Source organism: Plectropomus leopardus, chromosome 11 (genome assembly GCF_026936395.1).
Source record: "Plectropomus leopardus strain MGB_pleo_1.0 chromosome 11, ASM2693639v1, whole genome shotgun sequence".
Taxonomy (NCBI): domain Eukaryota; kingdom Metazoa; phylum Chordata; class Actinopteri; order Perciformes; family Serranidae; genus Plectropomus; species Plectropomus leopardus.
The window spans coordinates 6089857-6113609 of record NC_142186.1 but is presented as its reverse complement, the minus strand read 5'-3'; the positions used below and the strand labels follow the sequence as shown (position 1 = coordinate 6113609).

The 23753-nt window shown below is 42.0% G+C and overlaps 1 protein-coding gene across 4 annotated transcripts in view; it reads left to right on the top strand.

The window, feature by feature from the left end:
- Positions 1-23753, top strand: part of vps13b (vacuolar protein sorting 13 homolog B) — a 392967-nt gene that overhangs the window by 149824 nt on the left and 219390 nt on the right. For all 4 annotated transcript variants that reach the window (XM_042490601.2, XM_042490600.2, XM_042490605.2 and 1 more), the window contains exon 22: positions 4703-4836. In XM_042490601.2, the coding sequence (XP_042346535.2) occupies positions 4703-4836 (134 nt within the window). The remainder of the gene's footprint in view (positions 1-4702; positions 4837-23753) is intronic.

Below are 23753 nucleotides of genomic sequence, written 5' to 3'. Positions count from 1 at the left end.
AAAGCAGAGCTGGCAGACAGAGAGATCCTGCAGTTTGTGTGTGTGGAGGAGAAATAAATGGGCAAGATAAAACTCCTCTCTCCCATTCCTCACCCCTTCAGTCAGCCTGGCCACCGCACTTCTTCACGGCGTCTTCAATAGCCCTGTAACAAATGGACTTACGTAAATATTTAAATAAACACCAACTTGCATCCAAAACAAATAGGCGGGCGGGTTTATTAGAGAGCCCCATTGCTGCCTCCGCACGCAGCTGTAACAGAATATACAACACTTCAACTCACTGTAAACCATTTGTAAAAGGGAACATACCAGAAAGATAGCAGGCGGCATTGGGAAATGCCGAGATCGCTAAATGAGGCTTGTTTTATGGTTGACTTGCTCAACTCACATGGGAAGGATAAATGGATGCTTTGTGCCATTATTGTTGTGATGATGTTATGAATTCAGTGCTCGTGTATCAGAGTGAAGTGGTGTGTGTGTTCAAGCCATAGATTGTAAAAATAAATAAATAAATAAATAAAAATGGATGTAGCTACCGTGTTGTCACCCGCTCCTTTGTGGACTCATGTTTTGAAGACTTGAGTTTGGCATTTTGACAATCCCCTTTTTGTTTTTTTGGAGCCAGAAGTGACTTTATTTGGGCGAGAGGTTCGCGCTGTGGAGAAGCGAGGGATGGATCTGACTGATAAGCCGAGGACACGATTGGCAGACAGCCTGTCACTCAAAGTTGCATAACAAGTTGCATAAAAATAAAATGTAAATGAGTGAGTTATAAAAAAAATGCACCCCCTGCACAATTGAATGCCAGAATTAGCTATAAAGACCAAATTCTGTTTGTTTTTTTTTTCACCAGGCTGCAAACATTTTTATTTCTGCTGTAAAATCGGGCATTTTAAGATTTAGGTCTATGGGGATTGCCTGGCCTCTTGAGCCTGCCTCAACTGGCCAATCAATGAACTGCACTTTTTGGCATTCCATGTTGGCTTCCTTTTCCAGTCCTGGAGATTTGCTGCTTGGGTCTTGCACATGTTTTTGAGTGTGTTTGTATTATGTGCGATTTGCACTCACCACACCACACACACCCTCACACATTTTACAGCGATGTTACGCCGCTGCGCTGCAGTTATGTTGTACATCATGAAATGAGGCAACACTGATTTGTTTCTCGCCTTCAAGTCAACGTGTTGTAATGAGGCTCTGGCCACTATGTTTTCTCTGATCAGTTGACACATACTCAGACTTTGGGCCCTGAAAGACACAGGCTTTTTGCTTGCTGGGAGATGTGATGGAACTGTTAAAGACGATGAATAATTACCGTCAGAACACTAGAATGTTTATAGAGAACTTGACTGGCAGCTCCACGCTATAGCTGAACACAGAGAGAGAAAGAGGGAGTGGTGGGAGAGAGTGAGAACAATACAGGAGGAAAAGAAAGTGGAAGGGTGTACGGTCAGAGTTTGGCCAATAAGATTTTAGTCTAATGGCCTAACAGAGGGTGAAAATGAGGACATGGCTAAGATGGCACGAGACAAGGGGAATAACCCCACTTTAAGAGGACTCTCAGGACTTGTTAGGCCTGGGCAGGTTTAAGAGCTTTGGGCGCTCCTGTCATATTTCTCTTTCATTTGAATTTAGACCTCTTGTGTTCTCTCTGTCTTTCTCATTCTGTCCCTGCCTGCCTCACTCTTTTTTTTCAATCCCCTCCCTGCAGAAATGGCGGGCGCCAAGTCACTATAACAAGATATGGCAGTTTCATTCCAAATAATGACCCCAGGATTAACAAACAGTCCTGGAATGGTATTTAAAACAAAGCAGAAAGCAGACTGGCCTTGCATTGTTACTGCCTATGCTGTACTTTAGCGCACTTTCTGATTGGCCTAGCAGACTTTCTCTTGGGAAGGACATTCACAGTCTTACCTACCCCCAAAGTAAAAAAAAAAAATCTCCCCCTGGTCTATTTCAGGTGAATGTTCTATAAGGTCCATATGATTATGGCAATAACCAGTTTTTAGATGAAAACTGCAGCCAGTACGACCTTTGAGGCCAGGCCAAAAAGTAATAATATCAAAAAGAATGATGGGTTCCTCCAGGACAGGGCTAAAATTTTAAGGTGGTTTTGATTTGAAGTGAGAAGTTAGTAGAAGGTTAGGGTGTTAAAAGCTGAATTTAATGGTAATTGCTCTAACTGCCCATGGCTTTCTCTCTTGGCCCGATTTCAGATTCTGTGCTGACATGTGTTTGCCCACACTTATAATAATACTCACTGCATGTTGTGCATTATAAAAATAATTCCACAGGTTTATGTGAGTGCAAACTGCACATGGTAAACTACATATCCACTCACATATGCGTGCATATTCACAAACTCAAAAGAATCACAGCTAAATATTCCCCAACTTCTAGTCATGCAGCATCCACTCCACCCTCAACCCTAACACTCTCATAGTGTGTAATGGATTATTTTTGGTAAATTTGGTAAAGTATGTGTGACCAGGACTGATGTTTGTGAAGCTGAGAAGGGTGGTCTCTGTTTACTTTAACATTTCATCAATGATGATTGGTGAGGGTGTGAACACATTTTGGGGTCTGTTTTAGTGTTTATTCTGTTGTGTGTTGTCAAGGCAGTGCATGTGTGTGGATATACAGTATGTTTGCGTTGTATTTTCCGATGTGGTAAGGCGCTGTTTGGCTGGGCAAGGATGTATTCCGGGTAATGGGGGGTAACCATTACACTGACGTAAGTGTGGTGTTTCCAACGATAACCACCAATGGAGTTAAAATCATGCAGGGTGCAGACATTGACTCATGCATGCCCAAAAAAAAAGCATGTGCAGATACACTACATTGTCACAACCTACTTCATGAATAAACACACATCCACGCAGAGCCACTCAAGTCCCTTGAGAAAAGTTTACTTGGTCTAGACAGCTGGGCCACATGACAGAGAGCAGCAGCCACAGAGCTCTGTCATGTCTTTATGGATCCCCTGCAGAGCTCAACAGGAAACAGTCTACTAATGCTGTGTGACAGGAAGACTCTTAACACACACACAGCCCTCTACAACAAAACACTATTGACAACCCAATGATATCACAGTGGTTTATGCAGCACTCTCAGCACATTATTCAATGAATGACAGTCCATGAAACACAATCTGTCTTGTCAAAGTCAATTTTTGCCATCTGTCACTATGTGGATATTTAGTAAAGTATACGAACATTGGAATTGGTTGTGTACAAGGCTTATAGAAACGATGTAGCTGACAAACAAGAATGAGGGAGAAGGCAGATTGGAAAATATGGGCTGTCAAATATATAAAATGTACAGTGTGGTCAAAGTACTGTGCGTAGTACGTAATGATGCAGCAATGATCGCAGGCATCATGACAAATACAGTCCATTTCATAGTCCCTAAATGCCAGAGGCACCTGGATGCTGTGTGTGAGAAAATACTGTAGGAGAGTCTAGACGCGATGATCTCGGCCCTCAGTCTGGTTTCTTCCACTTGCACACAAAGACACACACACACACTTTACGCAAATGCACCTGTGATCTTAGTCACTCAGCTGTATGCACATATTCACACATGCTCCCACCCACAAGTTTTAGGCAGGTTGCCATGTCAGCCACAAACCAGGGTAGCTAACCATCATTTTTGTCCATCACCCTGGAAACACACTCTTGTTGCCATGATAACCTGTTTGGCTGTTTAAGTGATATTTGGGAGTGTGGCGTCTGAGGAGGCACGGCGGTGCTGTGACATCACCGTTGTTTCATGGCAACTGTGGGAGCAAGCTGCTGAGCAAGGCAGACCTTTAAATCATGCAATATGTCTTAATGTGTCTTCAGAGGGACCCCCCTTCCCTCACCTCTGACGCCTGATGGCTTTAACATCCACAGACCTCAGGCTAACCCAGTAGAATATGTGTTTCTTCTATATGCCTCTGTTCTCCTTTTTTTCCTCCTCTGTCTGAGCATCTTCTTTTATCACAAGAACTATCTTTTGAACACTGAAGGTGTTATTTGACCTTCAGATTCATATGGTGAATGGAAAGGCTGATTGAGGGGGTTGTTGCTGTATGATTTGTGTGCTTGGCCGTTGCCATGAGTGTCAGGGCAGACAATCGACCTTCGTCTGGACCACAGCAGGCACACTAGGACATGTCATGTCTAGGACACTGTGTGTGTGTGTGTGTGTGTGTGTGTGTGTGTGTGTGTGTGTGTGTGTGTGTGTGTGTGTGTGTGTGTGTGTGTGTGTGTGCATGTACGCATGCATGCACATTCTCTCATTTCTCATAGCTCCCTCTCCTGCTGCAGGAGACAAGAAACCTGAGTGCCAACATTACATCACCTCAATGAAGTGTCAGTTAAACATCATATAACATGATACTGTACAGCAAATGAAAATAACAGTGAATTATGAAGAAAGTTAAGTAAAGGATTGATGCAGGACGGTACATAGTCGTAATCTTACGTCTTTTGTACTCTATATTGATTTTATATAACATGTTAGAGGGTGCTACATTACTTCTGTGGTAAAGAGTCTACTTCATTACAACCAAAGTTTAAATAAAACTAATTCACATTAACACTTAAACAGCACTGAACAATGATGCACAACTGCCTTTTTTTCTTTTGTTTTTTTTTAACAAAATGTATGAGTCTAATTTCTTTTGTCTTTATCACCTCCTTTCTTTTGTCAGAATCACGTCCCCTGTCCATCCCAATGAAGGTGATACCTGACACCACAGCAGTGGAGTCATGGACGGCCTCAGAGGAGAGAATGAAGGAGCTCATCGCCCAAGCCTGGGATGCTGTTAAACGCCTTACTCTACAGGTACCAAACTATTTTCTGTACCATTAATGTTGTGTTTGTGTATAGAAGCAGGTATACAAGATATCTATTTCCTCTGGATGGAAGTCCTTTGTTGTTGTGCAAGATTTCACGGTATCTAGTTCTGTTTGGTGCAGAAGTGCCGACTTATTGGTCTTTGCCTTGACCTTAAACAGAGGTTACTGGTTGTCACACACGTCCGGGAGCAGTTTTACATTTCCAAACACCAGTTTCCCAAATCTACTTTAGAGACCATTAACTCCTCTTTCTCTCTGAGGTACTGAGGTTTAGCTCAGCCCGGCCCAGCTTAGCTCTCTGTGGTTGTGGCCATATGGCTTCCAGGGACCTCTGTTAGCTGTTAGCCCATTGGCCTGTTTTACATTCAGATGCATACGTAGCGTCTCGTGTCCCTTTGTGGTGGGCTGACTGGCGGGCTCGCTGGATGTCCCTGTCCGTCTGTTTAAGTGTCTTACTGGATTGTGAAGTGCTCCCATTGTGTGGATGCTTGCTGCATCTTGACTGGACCAGTTAGCAGAGCCCACATCACAACCAGCTCCATCTGAAATACATCAAGAAGTGCTGACAGCTCTCTGACAGGGCTCCTCTTGATGCAGGAACACAACATCATGGTGTATGCACACGTGTGTCCACGCACACAGTACTTATGCCTTTCAGTACATTACTGATTGGGAAATATGGACATCTTTGTGTCCAGTGATGTATTAAGTTCATTTAGGACTGCTGGTCTACAGTTTGCAAACATTACTTTGAAGATGGTAACCACATTTACCAAGAGTATAAATGTTGCATTTTTGTTAGGCAAATATCCTGGTTTTTGGTTGGCCACTGTAAACATCAGAGCTATGTTAAAATACTACAGTTAGGCTAATATTCTCATCATTTTGCTTGGCTGATTTCAGTATCCCACAGATCACATTATCATCTCAATGTCGGTTTTCTCTGTCAGCACACAGTCAGACTCGAACACGGTTATGGTTACATGGTGATGTCAACAGACTATCAACTCACAGATTATGATAACTTCACTGGATCCTGTTTTCATACCTTTTCAGCAGTGTGTTTTAGATGCAGGGAGGTCATCACGGACACACTTAAGTTTTCTCTTAACAGGTTTATTCATGGCAACAGAAATACTGTGTTCCAGGGAATTGAAGTGCAGGTAAACTGAATCAGTCTTAAATTGGACTTTAGCTAATAGGCATGTTTCTTTGTGCATGTAAACAATAACCACTGATGCAGGAGTCCAGCAACCATTCTTGATTCATCTTAATTCTCATTGCTAGGACCACACAAACCGATGTCAGTCAAACATGAAAGAGAGCATGACGCATGTGAATTGAAATAATGCTTCAGAGCCCAGGTCCCATGTCAGCCCATTGAGTTGTTTACAGTACTTCCACAAAAGTTAACTCAACCCTCTAATAGTTTGCTGAGCCCGTCATTGCCTCCACTTTCCTCTGTCCCCTTCGGCTGTGCGACTGGGACCACACCACGTACTGCAGCAGTAATTAGGAAACAGTCTGTCCTGTTGACATGGGAGTGGAAGCGGACCAAACCGAACGACCCGACAGCTGGTACCCCAGGCCTTGGATATCCCCAAACTTAAACCACTCCATTTATTTTAGTGTGGTGTAAACAGAATACCTAATGGCTCACACTTCTGCTGCACATGTGCCCAATTTGGCATACAGGGTTTTCTCGGTCTTTTACAGAGCAGAGAGAAATAAGAGGGAAAGAGCGAAGGTGGTGGAATGAGATTGAGGGAGAGAAAGTTACAATTGTATTTATTATTCTACGGCTGCTGAAACCACTTAAGGCAGTTTAAACAGAATAAGGACACGTGATAGCTGGTGATTGTGTAAATTGTTTTAAAAATTCTCATCGTCCTAGTCCTAGATGCAGTCATGGTGCTTTGTTGCTGTGACATAAATTCTTTCCTACAATTTCACAGCAGAAGGTAGAGGTCTTGCACAGATGCTAAACTGTGGGTTCATTTTAATATGAGTAAGTAAGAAAATAGTGTGGATATCGCTAAGAAAGTCTTGGTAGACTGCAGCTCTACCTGCTCTTCAACCAATCAATCAGTCAATCTGCGAGTTACCTCTGAATTAACCAAACTTACAAATTTTAGCCCGGAACCTAATGTTAGCCATCCTCCACCAAGGGCTCCAGTGTGATTGCATCACTTTTAGAAGCTTTGTAATCCCGCCTTGAACTGCAGTTAAAATTATTTTAAAATACTTCCATAATGATAAATCTCATACTCAATATCTTTTGTGATTATTTATCTGTTTTACATTAAAAATAAGAGTGTTTAACTTTGGGTAAAGTGCTGTTTTTGTCAACATCAAAAGCCATCCAATCACAGTGGAGAAGGGGCGGGATGAAAATACCACAAAGACCAACCATCGTAGAGGACAAATACAATTGCTGAGCAATAATAGCTGCTGCTTTTCAGCTGGGAAAACAAACACTTTGGTAGACATTTGGCTTCATTAAATTAACACCAGGGATTGTCTGACCACTGAGAATTTGGTTAGACAAGAGAATATCGACCAGCTAATCGACCAACCAACCAGAGGTTTACAGCCATGGAAAATAGTGATAATGCAGTTTGGAAAAGCTACAGTACATGAGGTTTACATTTGAAGCTGTTTGTGAACTGCTGACACTGGTGGAATAAATGACAACAAAGAGCACAGAATGGAATAAAACATGTTCTATATTTTCAGTTAAGTGTCATACATTTCAAGGTCTAATGCACTTTGCTGCATCATCCTTTATCTTACCCCCAGAAACAGCATAACCTCAAAAAATCTGTGCAAGCAATTCTGTCCCACTGCACTGCGCATTTCATTACAGTGTGACTCTATCCTCAAGTATAGCTTATGTAATGTCTTAGACACATATCCCACTCAAAGTCTAAAACCAGAATAGCAGCTGGAAAAAGCAGAACATGCTCTGCTTCTATTTGTAGCTTTCTGCTCTAAAACCGTTCTTTACACCATACTTGTCTTTTTCAATGACAAACGTAGTTAGCATTGATTCCTGGTGATGGCCCGTCATGCGTGGTTAGGGCACAGATTATTATCTGAATCCATGAGTGTCACGCTCTATCTGTAGCTGAGTGCTTCAAGCAAACCCCAGAAATGATTCTGAGCCATGGTTTCTCTGTGACTTCAAATCCAGTATATTCCTATCTATCTCCATTTCTAACGCCCTCTTCTCCTGTTACCTCGCTAGAAATGATAGGCGATTTTCACCCTACCATGAAAATGATCAAAACTTTATTCATAATCCACTCAAAGCCACCAGAGAACTTCCTTTAATCTCCTTAAGAAAATTGTCAATGATAAAGATGGACGGGCAACTAATGTTGAAAACAGATGAGCTGGTTGGCCTGAGGAAAAATGATTCATTTTACACGTACAATGACGCAAATAATTGCTGGGACAAATAGCTTCTATAATAGAGTTGAGTCAATTCCTGGATTTGGTGATCTGGTCCAGTATACAAGCTTAAACTGGTTTGATTTTATGCAAAGTGGCTGAACTGGCATTTGTCATACATTTTTGCAAATTGAAAGTAGCCTAACATTACATCCGCCAGCAGTGCCGACAGCATCACGGCACAAGAAGATGAAGAATTTCTAGAAAGCTGGAATAAAAGGCAAGAAGGAAAAGATGCTCCTATCATCTTCATCTCTGCTGCGCTGTTTGCATGAAGTGCTGTAGTTGCTTAATGGCTTGTCTACTTTATCTTTCTCCTGGGTTCCATAGCCAGACAAAGTGTCAGTAGAGCTATAGGGCACAGGAGTCCATGTTGTTACGCCTACTTTGGCATTTTGCTGACAAGAAGAGGAAAGTGCATGCTGTGTTTGTTTACTAGAAAATTCGTGTGTTTTGGGGGGTGACAAGTCAAGAGGGCTCTCTCAAGTATTTAAAAAACCAACTCCAGGTGGTAATGTTGCGCTGTTCTTCTTCCTTGCCATTCTGTGTACAAGTATGATATGGGGGGGCATTGTTGTTCCACTATTATGCCTTTAGTAATGAAGCCTTGTCTCAATTTGTTCCACTCTGGAGCATCTGCTGAGTCAACTGCAACACCTAGTGGGAAATTTCTGCATAGCGGTCTGATCTGGTGTTTGGCACGATATCAAACTAGTTTGGAATTTTTTATCACAGCCCGATCCTTGACAATAGTTGATTAGTGTAGAAAGGATGAACTGAGAATAAGAGAAAGTCTTGATGTGGATGGAAAAGTCATTTACCAAAAGGGAAAGAACCAGCGTCTTTGACACACCATTAAAACAGGCATGGTGAGGTCAGAGGGACATACCATCCAAACTGAGCCTCTTAGGCCCAAGATGGCGGAGTCCCGTTGCCATTACATACATCACAGATGATCCGTGTTGTACACATGAAGGATGTTTTTCCCTGTGGAGGCAACTAAGTTTTTCGGTCATGCAAGGCCACAATTTGTGTAGGTGGTGTTATTTTAGTTGTCACTTCACATTAGGCACATCTGAAAATGGCCACTCGCCCTCAGCCTCAGAGTTCTGACTCTACTCTTTACTTCCTTCTCTTCCTTCAACTCTTTTGTGACTCTTGCATGTTGTACATCTCTTAAACTCTTCATTTGCCTTTTGCGTTCATACCTCTCAGGTCCCTCTCTCTCCCCTGCATTTCTCCCCCCACTTATTTCCTGCCTACCCCCTCTCCCCTACGGATCGCCCTCACCCCTTTTCATCCTGTCGTCTCCCCTTCTCAGCCCCATCCTCCCAGAGGACACCCATGTTCTCTCTGGGCCCTGATAATAATTGCATCTGATCAGGATGGTGATTCTATTTCAGGAATTTTGCAATAATTCCTTCTATTTAACACATGAATGTGTTCAGCGCTGGCAAAGGAGCACGTTGCTACCAAAACTGAAATGGGATCTGCTGAAACAGAGAGACCGTTGCCATGGAAAAATGAAGTAACACTGCTCCCTGCAGCTGCCATGCATTAATGAGTAGGATATTTTTTGAAAGAGAGAAGGAGGATGAAAAGCAGTGGGGTAGAAAAGGTAAAGTGATGGAATGGAGACGAAGGATAGGAGGCAAGGAAGAAGGGGGGAAAATGGGCAGAAGGTGAGTTTTAAGGCAGGAGGAAAGCGAGAGAGGGAGATAGAAAGGAGGATCATGTGTACTGTATGTTTGGTGTGGCTCAGATGGAGCTGGCCAGATGGTTTCCATGAACAGGATCTGACCCCCGGCTGGAGCGCCTTCTGCAGGCACATTACTTCATCCTCTGCCCCCCTTCCTCCATCCTATCATCCCTCCTCTCAACACCTCACCCTCCCTGTCTGTCAAAGCCCACAATTTCCAACTGATTTGTAATTGCAACTTTAATTTTGTGCCACTTTAATCACCATGTTTATATGGGGATTTTGGTAATGCATTGCCACCTTGCAAACTCGATAGTCATTTTATGAACCCTTAGGGTTTTTATCTCTGGTAGATATTGCAACTTAAGATGTTCTGTTATGAGGTTAAGTGCATACCAACACAACCAACACAATCTACCATCACAATTAATCTCATGACCCAGCTCCGGCCATGAATAGGGTCATAAGCTACCCATTAAGAGAGAAAAGCCCATATTTTAAAATATTTTAGGACAACCACATGTATGCAACATTCAGAGCATTAATACAGCAGCAAAAGAACTTGTTAAGATTTGCTCTGTCAAGATATCGTGGAATAATGGGATCCTGATCAGAGAGTATAGTTTCTCACTGTCTTTCTCTCTCTCTCTGTTGTAATCAGAGTTTGTTGTTGTGGTAGATGTTCCGGCGGCGAGTGCATGTTAGTCTGTGTTAGTCCCTGTGTATTTCACTGAATAGCCGATGGCCACTGATAATGCCATCCCAACCCACAGCATTTTGCAGAGGCATATACCCGTCGGTTCCCCCTCAGGTTGAGATAATTAGCTCTGTCATAATTCTTGCAGTAGTTAACAACGTTTGCACCATTAGCACTGAGATGCTAGTCACTGATTAAGCCACTTCTGTGTTGAGAATCATATGCAGACAACCTGAATCAGACTTCAAATCACATGTATGCTCTAAATGTTGTATAGGCATGTAAGTCAGGACAATTCAGTAGCATATTAGAATCAGTTATCACACTCAAAAGCAAAAGTTACCCACACATTCCCAGGGAATTCCCTCAGAGGACCCCTATTTATTTAATAATACTATTTTTCAAAAATGCATGTGCATGTTTGAAAAATAGGACCTATAATAGGACCTATAACTCTGCATACTAGCACATCTTGTTGCAACAGACTTGTTTTTCAAAAAGGCTGAAAGTCTATATGTTCTGACAGAGCATCATCGGAAAAGTAGATAATGACATTGTGTTGGTTCTTGTGTGAAAGATTGCAGGAAAATTAAAGGTTTTTTATGATAGCTTATAGTCCCTGGTTGGCTGTTTTGCAAACAAAGAGAAGGGTTAATGCCGAGGGCAGAACGCAGTGCGTCTCTCCTGACATTCATTCTGCACAAATATCTCCTCACAGAGAGGGAGCTTGAGAGTAAATTGGAAGGAAGGAGAGAAGGAGGAACATAGAGTGATACAGTGGAGGTACTGGGGGAATATGAAGGAGAGAGTGGGAGAGAGGGTGTGCATTCTCTCCTGATTACACACTCATCCTCCCTGGTATCGCCTGATCTAAATCAAGACCCCTCAATGTAACAGTAGATGTGTCATTAGCTGTTTACCGAGTGAGAACACCATGTGTGCGAGCGTGCATGCAGGTGTGTGTGTATGTGTGTGTGTTTGCATGCACATGGGACGGGAGCGCTCATGTGCATGTGTGGCCAGAATCCCGTTCCATCATCTGCTGCTGTGTCAATACACTGATGACCTCACAGCCATTATAGGCGCACACACATATTTGACCCTCTCACCGGGCTGCACTGGAAAAGTGCTTACCAGGATTCTCTTGTGTCTGTAACCTCTTGAACCTCAGAGGCCGAGAGACCTGGAACTGATTTTCATTAGGATAAAAACTCACAGCAGCTAGAATTTCAAGATTGGGATGTTTTAAAAATTGTCAGGGAAAAATGATGGTGGTTTTTACCCTCATCTTCTGAATGTGTTTTGGATAACTTGCTTGGAGGTGAATCTGGTTGGGGCATGCATCCACCCTTTGTCTTTGAACAGAGGAGGAAATCATGCCAAACACAGGTCAAATTAGATCAGCTGAGGATCAGGGCAGCCCAGTTTGGCCTACTAGATTGGGTCACACCGCATAAATCAATCGTGGTGAGAATTTGCCAGAGTTATCCAGTAAAAGCTCTTTTCATCTGCAGTCCATCACCATTTGATCCAACTTGGCCTGTATTACATGCTGCATAACATAATCACAGCCACCTCCATTCACTTCAGCTGGCCCAGAGCAAAATTGTCTGGCCACACCACTACTGTAGATGCACCCAGCCAAGGCTATTTCATACATCTGTGCCATTAGTCCTTTGTTTGTGAGGGCTTTTATAGAAGCTCTCAGCTGCACCATGAATAGTGCAACTATTGCCTGACCTTTTGCTCAGTCACAGTTACCCCATTCCCAGTTAAAAGGTAGTCTGTAAACCAGGGCTGTCCCTTGGAAGTCGGAGGTTTGAATTATCAGTCGAAGACCACTCAGTCAACTGAGACTGCTTCAAATCGAGCAGTCGTTTTGGGGTTTTTTTTTTTGCTAATTGATAGTCAATGTTCTGTGCAGTGTACTTCCAGGGACATTTTGGTCCCCAGATTTTGGAGCTGAGTGAGCACTCTTGACTTTCACACTTCTCTTTGGTACAGGCTGTTGTGTAGAAGTAGGCAGCAGCACATGCGGGTTAACTCTGTAGTTAACATGTGGTTATGTTTATACATAAAAACGTCTGGGTAATGGTTAGAAAAACATCATGTTTTGGCTTAAAATACTGACATTGTCTTCTTTCTCCTGCTGAGAACTGGTGCATGAAGAGCTCACAGCAACTTTTTATGACACAGTCTCTTGCTTTTGCTTGATATCTAGTGTTGGCAAAAAATGTTTTTGCACACTGCTGATCTGCTGTTAGCTTGTTTACTATATCAAAAGGAATTCCACCGTCATACTGAACGTCTGAGCCTCTTAATACTTTAATACTTTATATGGTAAACAACACAAACAAACAAAAAACCTGAAATGAAAAATATTCATTGAACAGCCAAATCTGATTTGACTGGTATAACTGAGTCGGGTATAGCCCTACTCTGAACAGAGCCATCCTAATTGTCCTTGGCCTGCTCAGCCGAGACCTCAGCTGTCACATCAGTCTTGGCCACCCTCTCCCAGTGCATCTTCAATCCTAGTTTGGTGTGTCCACCCCGTGGAGCCCATCTGCAGTGGCACACCATGCTGGGGTAGTTGAGGTGTGATTGTTTGAGATCGAGGGCGGGAGCAGGCGAAGCAGGCCAGGCAGGCCGCACTCCTAAGGCCACTGCTGGATCAATAAACGCAGCGATCAAAGTCGCAATTAACCCACCGCGCTAACACAAACAGCCGGGCCAGCAGAAACAAACAAAGCCTTCATGTCACCTAAAGCGTTTATTTTTGCAGATTTCCACCTCGGCCAGGGAGACCTCCAGCGCTTGTCAGCTTCTGTAAGCAGTGTTAGAAGAGAGGAATGCAGGGCCACAGGGATGGCTGGCTGCCTGGCTGTGCTGCCGTGCCAGGCCACGAGCTTATTGCTTGCGGTGGCATGTGGGTGAGACCCAGCCTATCTGTTGTCAGGAGGCATCACGCTTAGATGCCTTTCTCATAGACATTAGAGAGGAAAGCTGCTTTCTGAGGTCGCAGGAAAATCTTCATTTGTGTACATCCATGTACCACAACACACATCTGCACTGTGTCATCTTCAGATACACGCATTAATCATGTTCATTTACACCAAGACACTATTTACTCTATTTTTACACTATTTACACAATTACACTCACTATTCCAAATGTGTTTTTGGATAGAGCTGGAAATGCAGGAGGATATGCAACAAGAAGGGGGAGCAGGAGGTTAACAGTGGGTGAGTTATCCAGAGAGATGAGGGGGGCGGAGGGGGGGTTGCTCTGTGGACCTTCTGTTCATCTGACCGGCCACTTAGGAAACACAGTGTCCCGTCTGGTGCAGGCACAGGAAGATTACATTTGGAGAGGTATCAGGTTTTCAAAAACAAAGGGATGTGTTTTCCGTTTGCTGCAGATCTCTCCACTGAGATTTTTCTGCTCCAGAGTTGCAAATGTTTTCACCCGGGATGCTGGGAGGGTGTTTCTAATTTCCTCTCCTCTATCTCTGGGTGATTTCCTGTGTGTCGTGGCTTGCTTATTGGTGTGTGTGTGTGTGTGTGTGTGCGTGCGTGCGTGCGTGCGTGCGTGCGTGCGTGCGTGCGTGTGTATGAATGTGCAGTCGAGAAAATGGGGAGAAAAATGTGTCAGTACAAACGAATGTGCAAGTTTATGTGCAAGTGCGTTTGTGCTTCACATGTTGTGGGGTCGCTCCGCAGAGAGGTGATCTTGGCCTACGGGGTTTGTGCTGTGCCGAGGTCTGTACAGAGTCAGGACCTCCAAGTTTCTCTTCCCTGCAGTGATATGAAAACAAGACAGCTAACAGCGGATCTGACCACAGCACCACAGGACAAATGTCAGACACCGCCTGGGTCCAAGATAGATGACTGTGACAGACATTGGGAGTTCAGTTAGGATAGATTTGCAAAAGAGGTATCACTCTCACAAATTCTGTAGTTTGCTTAACAATACATTTTACACATATTGTTCAAGCTCACACACGTTCAGAAACTCAGCATGTCACAGTAGAGAAATTTAGTAGTCAATACCAATACCAGTGAAATTCCTTTATTTCTAATACCTAATTTGATACCTAGGTAAACAAACAATCAATTATTTCTTCAAGCAAACACTCCTTTTTTAAGAAAGCATTTAAAGTTTAAAAAAAAATACAACAGTTGCATGTAGCCTTCAAGCAAGCAAAAGTATTAACATTACAAAAAAGAAGAGTTACACATTGTTACTGTACTGTACTTTACCTGGTCAATGTCATGTTAACATGAATTTAAACTCACATGCCTAAAATCGTATGAATAAATCTGGATGTCTGTCTTTAAGGTGCCTCGCTAAATTGGGAGATTTTCCTCCTTTCGTCTGAAAACTTTGATGGCACCAATTTTTTATTAATCCCTGATGATCTGTCTCAAATGCAAAGTGCTTCCATACAAACTTTTAAAGTTTTTGTTTTCACCAAGTCGAGGCAGAGCTGTTGCTAAAGCTGTACTTGTCACCGTCTTCCACATTTTGATGTTGTTCTTTTATGCTGGTTGATGTTCTTCTTCCTTTGTTATTTAACAGCAGAGTAGAACACTTGTATGCACATATGCTGCGTCTGTCAGATCCGGAAGAATTGCTTCCTCGCTCGGTATCTATGGTACTTGAGAAAAAAACTACAGACACATTTTTAGAATTTTGGCATTGACTTTGTAGCATCGTCATGATATCCCAAGCACCAACCCTTTATACAACGGAGCACGTAAACACATTTTCTGAAATGTTCCCCACCTTTTTAGTCTTGTGATGTTAATATATAATAGCTTAAATTCCAGTGTCTTTTTCAGACAAGGCAGGTCTTCCTACCTTACCTAAAAAGACAATTCATGTCTGAAACATTACACTGTTCTTCTAAAAACGACAATCTGAAAATAATGCACTCTCAGCTGAAGTTGCTCCTGAGAGTAGACAGGCTGTCCTCCGTCTAACTCACTGCTCTGTCATTTACTGGCAAGACACGGCGGATCCTAAGAGCCTCCTGTGGTTATATAGGCCATTTCCACATTGCCCCAGCCTTTTAAAGCCTAAGTATGTTTGGCCCTCAGCTTCCTCTCTATTAGAACCTGCTCTGCTGGAACCAGATAAACCATCTTCACAAAGACTCAAGGGAGAAATGCTACACAAGACAGATCATACTCTCCCAATGCTGCTCTGCAGAGGAGGAAGTAAGAGATGCTTTTTGGGGGTAATAAGATTTGAAACAGGGTCCACACATGTGGCTGGATTCTGAACACTATCTGATGGAGCGGGGAAGTGATCAAGAACAAAACTGAGCAGAACTTGCCACAAAAAAAACGGAACAATCCCATATTTAGAACTCTGTGATGTGACGCCAGGCTGGGATGAGAAGGAAGGAATAGACAAAGAAAAAAAAGTCTTAAGGCATCTTAGCATTTAATCAAAGTACTTTCCAAATGGATATGTTTCAGGGTTTTGTTTTTTTTTAATGTTTCAGGCTTTTTTGTTCATCTGTCTCTTTTCTAGTAGTATTTATTTACTCCTGACAGCATGTGCTGGCTTCCTGATCCAGAATCCAGATTGAATTAGAGCCTGTGTGATTGTAGATCAAAGTGTAAGAAGATCCATGTTCATTTAGAGGCCTAAGAGGAAGGGATCAAGGCCTAAGTCTCAGGATAAGCAATGGTCACCTACTAAATATCCATGCTGTCACTCAAAAATTACTAGCACTCTCATTCGTTAGGGCCGAGGGGCTTTCTATTAAATCCTGTGTTTGTCAGTGCATTCTGAGATGTATGCAACAGAAGAGCACTGTCCTATTATAAGTACAAACAACTCATGCAACCCTGGGTCTTTCTCTGACTCTGCCAAACAGCAGTATCCTTGCTACTCTGTATAAAGTAGTTCCATTTTTGAACGGCTTTTGTAGATAACCCAACCTAATCGCCAGAATAAAAGATCATGTTTTGGCAGTTTTAGTAACACAATCATCACTAGAAATGCCATCGAAGTCTTGTTAAAAACACTTAGTTTTGGTGGCACAATCTTGATTGGAAATACCTCTGGTCTTGCTAAAAATTGCTTAGTTTTCATGGTACAATCGCCTATGGAAGAGCTGCTGATACCTTGCTAAATACACCCAGTTTTGATGCCAAAATCACTGCTGAAAAAGCTGCCGATGTCTCCCTGAAAATTGACCAGTTTTGGTGGCACTATAGCCACTGGAAATGCAACTGTCTAGCTAAAAATTATTTAGTTTTGGCGGCACAGTCACTGTTAAACAGGCCTTAGACATCTCACTAAAAACAACTGGTTTTGTTTGTTTGTATGGTCTGCAGCGTAGTAGCTGTTTGGCCCAGATCTCACACCATCCTCCATTACCTCCATCTACCAATGACAAAGTCAGATCGTACACATGTAACCAGTGCTACATTGCTTTAGAAATATTGAAATGATATATAAAGGATTTACAAATTTAATGTATGGTTTGCAGAAACATACAGAACAGTGCTAACATTTTCTTCTGGTGTCTGGGCTGAGTGCTCTCGGTCTACATTACAACCTTATAGCTTTCAGCAGTGTTTTGTAACTTTGTTCTTTGCTGTTGCAGGTGCCAACCTGCAGAGGAAGTGGTTAGCACAGCACCAAGTTTCTGCAAGGATATTAAAAAGAGACGGGGGGGGGCTCTCTCAGAGCAGCACTTGTTCGAGGGAAAAGAAGAAGGGAGATGTTAATTCAGGTGTTTTGGCTTGAGGCGATTGGGTTTTTGTTTTGTTTTCACTTGTTCTTTTTTAACTCTTTCATTTAGAATCAAAGTTGGCTTTTTTTGTTTTATATGCCAAAGGACTACAGTTGAAAGCGGTGATATGACCTGTGATTTTGTGTTCATGTTTGCATGTACTGTATGTGAATGTGGAAACACACATAATGTAGTTGTGTGGACGTGCTTTTGTAAATGTGTAAGTATGTCATTTGAGCATGTTTTCACAGTTAAAGCCCAGCACGTGCAGCCTCATAAGGAGTCGATTGGCTTCAATCTTTCTTTTAACGGAGATTTCCTGGTCAAAATTGAAAAGTGTTTCCGCTCTTTTTGAAGTATATTAATAGAGTGTGCTGCGAGTGATACACCCTGCCCTGAATACACACACAGACACACACTCATATTGTCCCCCAGTGTTTTTTCCTGAATTAATCTGTCATTAGAGGCAGCGGGTAACTGAACTGCAGTCCCAGGCCGCTGATGGTTAACTCCATTTGTTATGTTTAAAGATTTAGTTTCACTTTGACAGGACATGATGTCATTGGACAAAAGGAATGAAGAATTATGACTCTTTGACTCTTTTCCCCACTGAATCCTCTGTAATGACATATGAACACACCTGCCGTTCTTAAACTCCTAACAGTAGGCCTCAACTTGAATCCAAATCTTTATCATAATCCTCAGTCTTCCTAATGTGGTTGAGCTCCATATACCCCTGTCATGATCTGACATGAATGTTTAACCCACAAGACTGTTAAAACATAGGTCACACGCATACACACTCACAAAAGTGCTGCCCAGCTCTGAGCTGTATTTATTGTTTGTTGTACCTGAATCTTTTCCAGAGGCCGTCTATCTGTCATTTTTTGCTGCAGTTTTATTCCACATTACCCTGAACCCCTCTGAGGGTAAAGTTGTGTAACAGATATTCCACACTGCAATTATACTTCTGGCTTTCAGATATTATTTGTGCCCATTTCTATTTTTAAATTCATTTCAGAATTTTCCCCTCGCTGCACTTGGAAAAGCTGCCTTTCCACGGGTCTACCCTAACAGAAAATAAGTTTTCACCATCCTATTATGGGATACAAATTTAATTTAGTTAGCTGAGCCTTGTGAGTGGCTTGTTAGTACAGTGACATGCTGCAAATGTTGCTCTTTTCCTGCCAAACACGTGACAAGTTTTAGGTCAACCTGGCACTCAGTTTCCTGTCCCATCACGAGACATTATGCATGCTTTCGCTCTTTCACACACACACACACACACACACACACACACACACACACACACACACACACACACACACACACACACACACACACACACACACACACACAAAAACGCTCAAAAACACAAAGCAGCCTGGCATGGCCATCAGCTCACAGTTGGGGGACATTGTCACACAGGCTAACTGCTTCCAGCGCTGTGTTTATTGGCCTGTTACAGAGCTGTTAAACACAATTGTGTGGAATACCAAACATGACCTTGCACAACCTCAACTGAACTTTTACACCTGAAGTTTTAACACGAAACACACACATACACACACGCACACACACACACGTACCAACACACACACATGTTCACTTTCTGCTTGGACCTGTTTGTACAGAGAACTTTGTTTGTGTGTTTGTATGCAACTATTCAAAAACACCAGATTCCCATCTCCTCTCCTCTCCTCTCCTCTCCTCTCCTCTCCTCTCCTCTCCTCTCCTCCCCTCCCTTCTCCTCTCCTCCTTGCTCTCTCTCTCCCTCTCCTCCTCCTCCTCCTCTTCTTCCTCCTCCTTAGTCTCTCCTCAGCTCCTCTCATCTCCTCCTGGTTCTTTCTCTCCTCCTCCTCCTCCTCCTCAGTCTCCTCTCTTCTCTTCTTTCCTTGCTTGCCCTTGCTCAGGTCACAACATCCCTTCACAGACTTTCCACCCTGGATCAATACACGGTCATAGTGAGAGACCTGGACACCGACAGTGAGGCCTCAGCAGTGCAAGGGGACAAAAGGACAGAGAAATTGAATTATTGGTCAGGGAGAGGAGCTGTCAGTGGTTTTGGCAGTGGTCAGAGCAGTGATGCATATGGGCCATTCTGACCACAAGCTATTTCTCTCTTTTTGGATCCGTCAGTGCTGTTCAGCAGTGCCAGTGTCCTTTCTCTCCCTTTGTTACCCCTGCCTTCTTTGTTTGGACTCTGTATGTCTGTCTCCTTGTATTAATGTGTGTGTGTGTGAGTGAGTCATAGCTCAAACATGAGACCACAGAGGGGCAGCCTTGCAGAGGCCAGTGAGGTCAACCATGGCGACCTGCTGTTAGCGGTAGCACAGAGAACAGGGCGGACTATGGCAGTTGAATCTCAGAGGGTTCTGAGTTCACGTTCCTAGAGAGGAGACAGAACCACAGAACCAAGTACAGGCATTTATAATATGTTGTCAATATGTTAACCTTGTTTTTTGAGTACATTTCAGCATAAATTGTTCAACATGACAGTCTGATGTACTGTCTTTAAATGGCCAGGTTTGTTGTGGCCTAGAAAGCAGAAGGTTTCCATGGCAAAAGCATCATGTCAATGAATATGAATTTATCAGAGTGGAAGTCATTGAGCAGCTTTTCATTGCCCACGCATGATGAAAAATATTAAATGGCACACATTTTAGGTGCACCAAAGGAAATGAGTCTTCACACCAGGATGAGGTGTGAAGTCCCTCTTTACCTCTTCCAGGGAGGTTTTTTTTTTATACCCCTTTTCCAGCAAAATTGCTCTGGTTTTGAACCGGTTCTGTTCAGGACACTTGGACCTTAGTGCTATCTAGCAAACCAGCTCACGTTTCCACCGGTTTTGCACAAAACCATAGTAAACAAGGATGTGTCATCAATGGAGGGCGTTGCACAATGAATAACAGAAGTAGTCAGTAGTAGCAAGAGCACTGGTTACATCGTTTACCTGCAATCTTTTTATGTTAATACAGATTTTTTTTTCCCTCAAAAGAGAAGCATGAACCAACCATTAATGAGACCACTGCACACTCTTCATTTGCCTGACAATTTCTCACTTGATGTTGACTTCTCCATCCTCTCTTACCAACCTGTAGAATATGACTCGTTCACTGATATCTTCACAATTCATACTTCAAATCACAAAACCTGCTATTTTTTGGTTCCAGCTTCTCGAGTTCTTAACCAATTCATTTTTTGTCAAATCGTTCTGAATGGTTCAAAATTAGGTGTGAAACTGGAACAGAAAATCGGGAACTGGAGAAGGGGCATTTTTGGTACCATTTTTTTCTGTTTGTTTGTTATCAGATATATCTTCTATGGCTCATGGAACAAAGAATTCTAAACCTAATTTTTATTTTTTTTTTCTATTTCTTTTTTAAAGAATATCACATACAAAGGCATTTTTATACAGTTTTGCTATTTTCACATGACCTATTGTACTCACTTAAAAAATTCTGGCACATCTTTCCCATGATTGTCTATCACAGTGTGTATTTTGCTACAGATCCAGATGCAGATTAAACATTCCTAAACATTTTCTGTTATTAAAATAACAAATGTAGATGACTGTGCAGCTTTGGCAGAGGCGGGCTCTCTGAGTGCTCTCTAGTTCTCATTATATTTTGATCTTACTTGTTTACCATATTTGTCTTGGATACAGCTTCAGCCAGTAACCATGTTGCCTCCTGGAGTAGGTATGGATTACAATAAGTAGTTTGTTCATGCACTCCGTGGCCCCACAGACTTTTGCACGATTTAATCCAGACCCCTGGCAAGATATTTGACTAACATTACAGTTATGCTATAGCATTATTTCCCTTGTCTCTCTGTGCCGTCATCCTTTTTCAAGCAACTGTATGATTTGAAGTCAGATATTCATCAGCGGCTGCAGCCTCTGGTCCCCAGAGCGTGGCATACCCAGTTCACTGTTGTTCTTATCTTCTCTGTTGACCTTAACTCCCTTACTCAAGAGAAAAGCAAATGTTGCTTTATTCACCGCCCTTACATGGATTCATGCACTGTTGCCATTGTGAATTACAACATGTTTGTTTCTGTGTTTTTTTGTGGCTTTTATTAGCTGTCACCAAAGGAAGGGGGGGTGGGCTGAATAAAGATTAGTTTTGTATCACCCAGATTTAGGACTGACAGGCCATTTTCTTTTCCATTACATAGTAAGGCTCTTTGAAGCGTTTTGAGCCTTTTTGCCTTAGTGTAAACATCTAGAAACAGCGGTCGCTATGCCCAGCGAATGCCATTCAATTGTTGAGCTTTTTCCTCTGTTGTCATCTGTGAGATGTTATCTGATTATTGTTAGTATTTCACTGTGTGATGTGGCAAGTCTCGAGCTACCATACACTTGACATCATCTTTGGTTTTGTGTTGCCATGGGGAACAACAGTAAAGCATTATAAAGTCATAAGAAAACACCATTAAGGCCTATTACATTAGGTTTTATTGTAAACACTCGATCTAGTAGCCATGGTGGTAGCTCAAACAGTAGGTGCCAGTTTTTATCTGCCCTGCTATAGCACAAGAAAGATATAAATCCTACTCTTTATACAAAAAAAGCTTTTCCAAAAAAATAGCTGACCTAAGGTATGTTGCACAATTAACTCCCAATTTCCAATAGTTAATAACAAAATCTACTTCATATTTTACTTTGCTACATCTGTGTCCTCTCAAATGCAAATGAAGCAGCTTCCTTTAGTTTTTAACCGGAGTGGACTTTCATCAGTGAGCATTTATTTTAGTTTAATATTTTGCTATGATCGTGTATAAAAGCCTGACTTCCAAAGTTTGATATATGGTGACAGATGTAGTCAACCATCAGACACAGTATGGGAACTATAAAAATTGAGGTAACTGTAGTTGGTAGTTTACAGTTGGTCTGTATAGTAGGAGAGTTTTGTTCTGAAATGACCCATTTGAAAAAGAAAATGTTTAGGTATAAGATTACTCTCTATATGTTATGGTTGAACTGTGTATGTATTTTTTTTAAATCTCTGACAATAATAGAGCCCAGCTTACACACAGAGATAAACATCTGCGTGCATACCTTTAAACTATATGTAATGTCTGTTCTACAGTAAATTAGTCCTGAAGTGATTAGTTGATTAATCAAACTGCCAATCAATTGAAAATGTATCAATGGCATCTGTGATAATGTCTCATGTTAATATATATTAGGCAGATAAACCAAATATTTGCCAGTTAGGAGCTTCCAAAATGTGAATATTTGCTTCTTATCTCAGTTTCATGTCAGTGTTATATCTTTTTTTTTTTTTTAGATAAGTTTGCACTCAATCAACCTTTATTTATATAGCACAACTCATACATTAGAACACAACTCCAAGTGCTGAACATCAAAGTAGAAGTTAAGAGTCAGTTAAAAAGAACATGAATTTAAATTAAAAGAAAACACAAAAATGAATACCTCAAATATAAATTAGTGATAATAATAATAAAATAATAACCAAGTAAAAGTGCAGAAAAAATGCTGTGGTAGAAAAGGAATATTAAGACACCTGGCTGGGTTCCGGTTACTTGTCATAAGCATTTTTTATTTTTATTTTTTATTTTATTTTTTACACATTATAAAAGATAACATTTTGTATAAAGTATAGATAGATGAGGCCCGACAGTAAATATATCATTGACTGCTTTTGTCCTCCCAGATTTTATGTTCTTCACACTGACACACCCATTTATCGAGTATCAGCCAGCACCATTGTTCAAAAAATATTTTGATGGTTGAGAAGTAGCCCAAGCTGTAATAATGCGACTAAACCAAGAAGTCCAGCAGGAGAGCATTAGCCTCAGGCAGTGAGCTCAAGGTGCAGACCAGAGTCACCGTGTTAAACCCAGCGGTTTCCGTGTGTCTGCCTGCTTTACAGCTTAACCCCGCTAAGATCTGCAGCAGACCAGCCAGTGTCAATGGATTTTCTTCCTGCGTGCCGGCTCTTAAAAAGGCCAAAGCCTTATGTGTCAGTGTTCCGATTTCAAACCCCCCTTTGAAGAGTAATCAAAAGAGGAAGCAGCGTGAGATGAATGTGTAACCATATCTCTCCCTCTTTCTCTTTCTCTCCTCTCTCCATCTCTCTTTCTCTTTTCTGTTGCAGTTTTTTTTTTTTTTTTTTCAGTTTCTGCTGTTGTTGCCCTCTCTCCACTCACATCAAAGCTGGGAGAACTGGCCTCCATATTCAGACCTGTCAGAGGCGTTCCAACATTTGTGTGTGTGATATTAGCAGAGGGCTGCCAATTTGTAAATGCAAATATTAGTGGAGGATGTGTGTC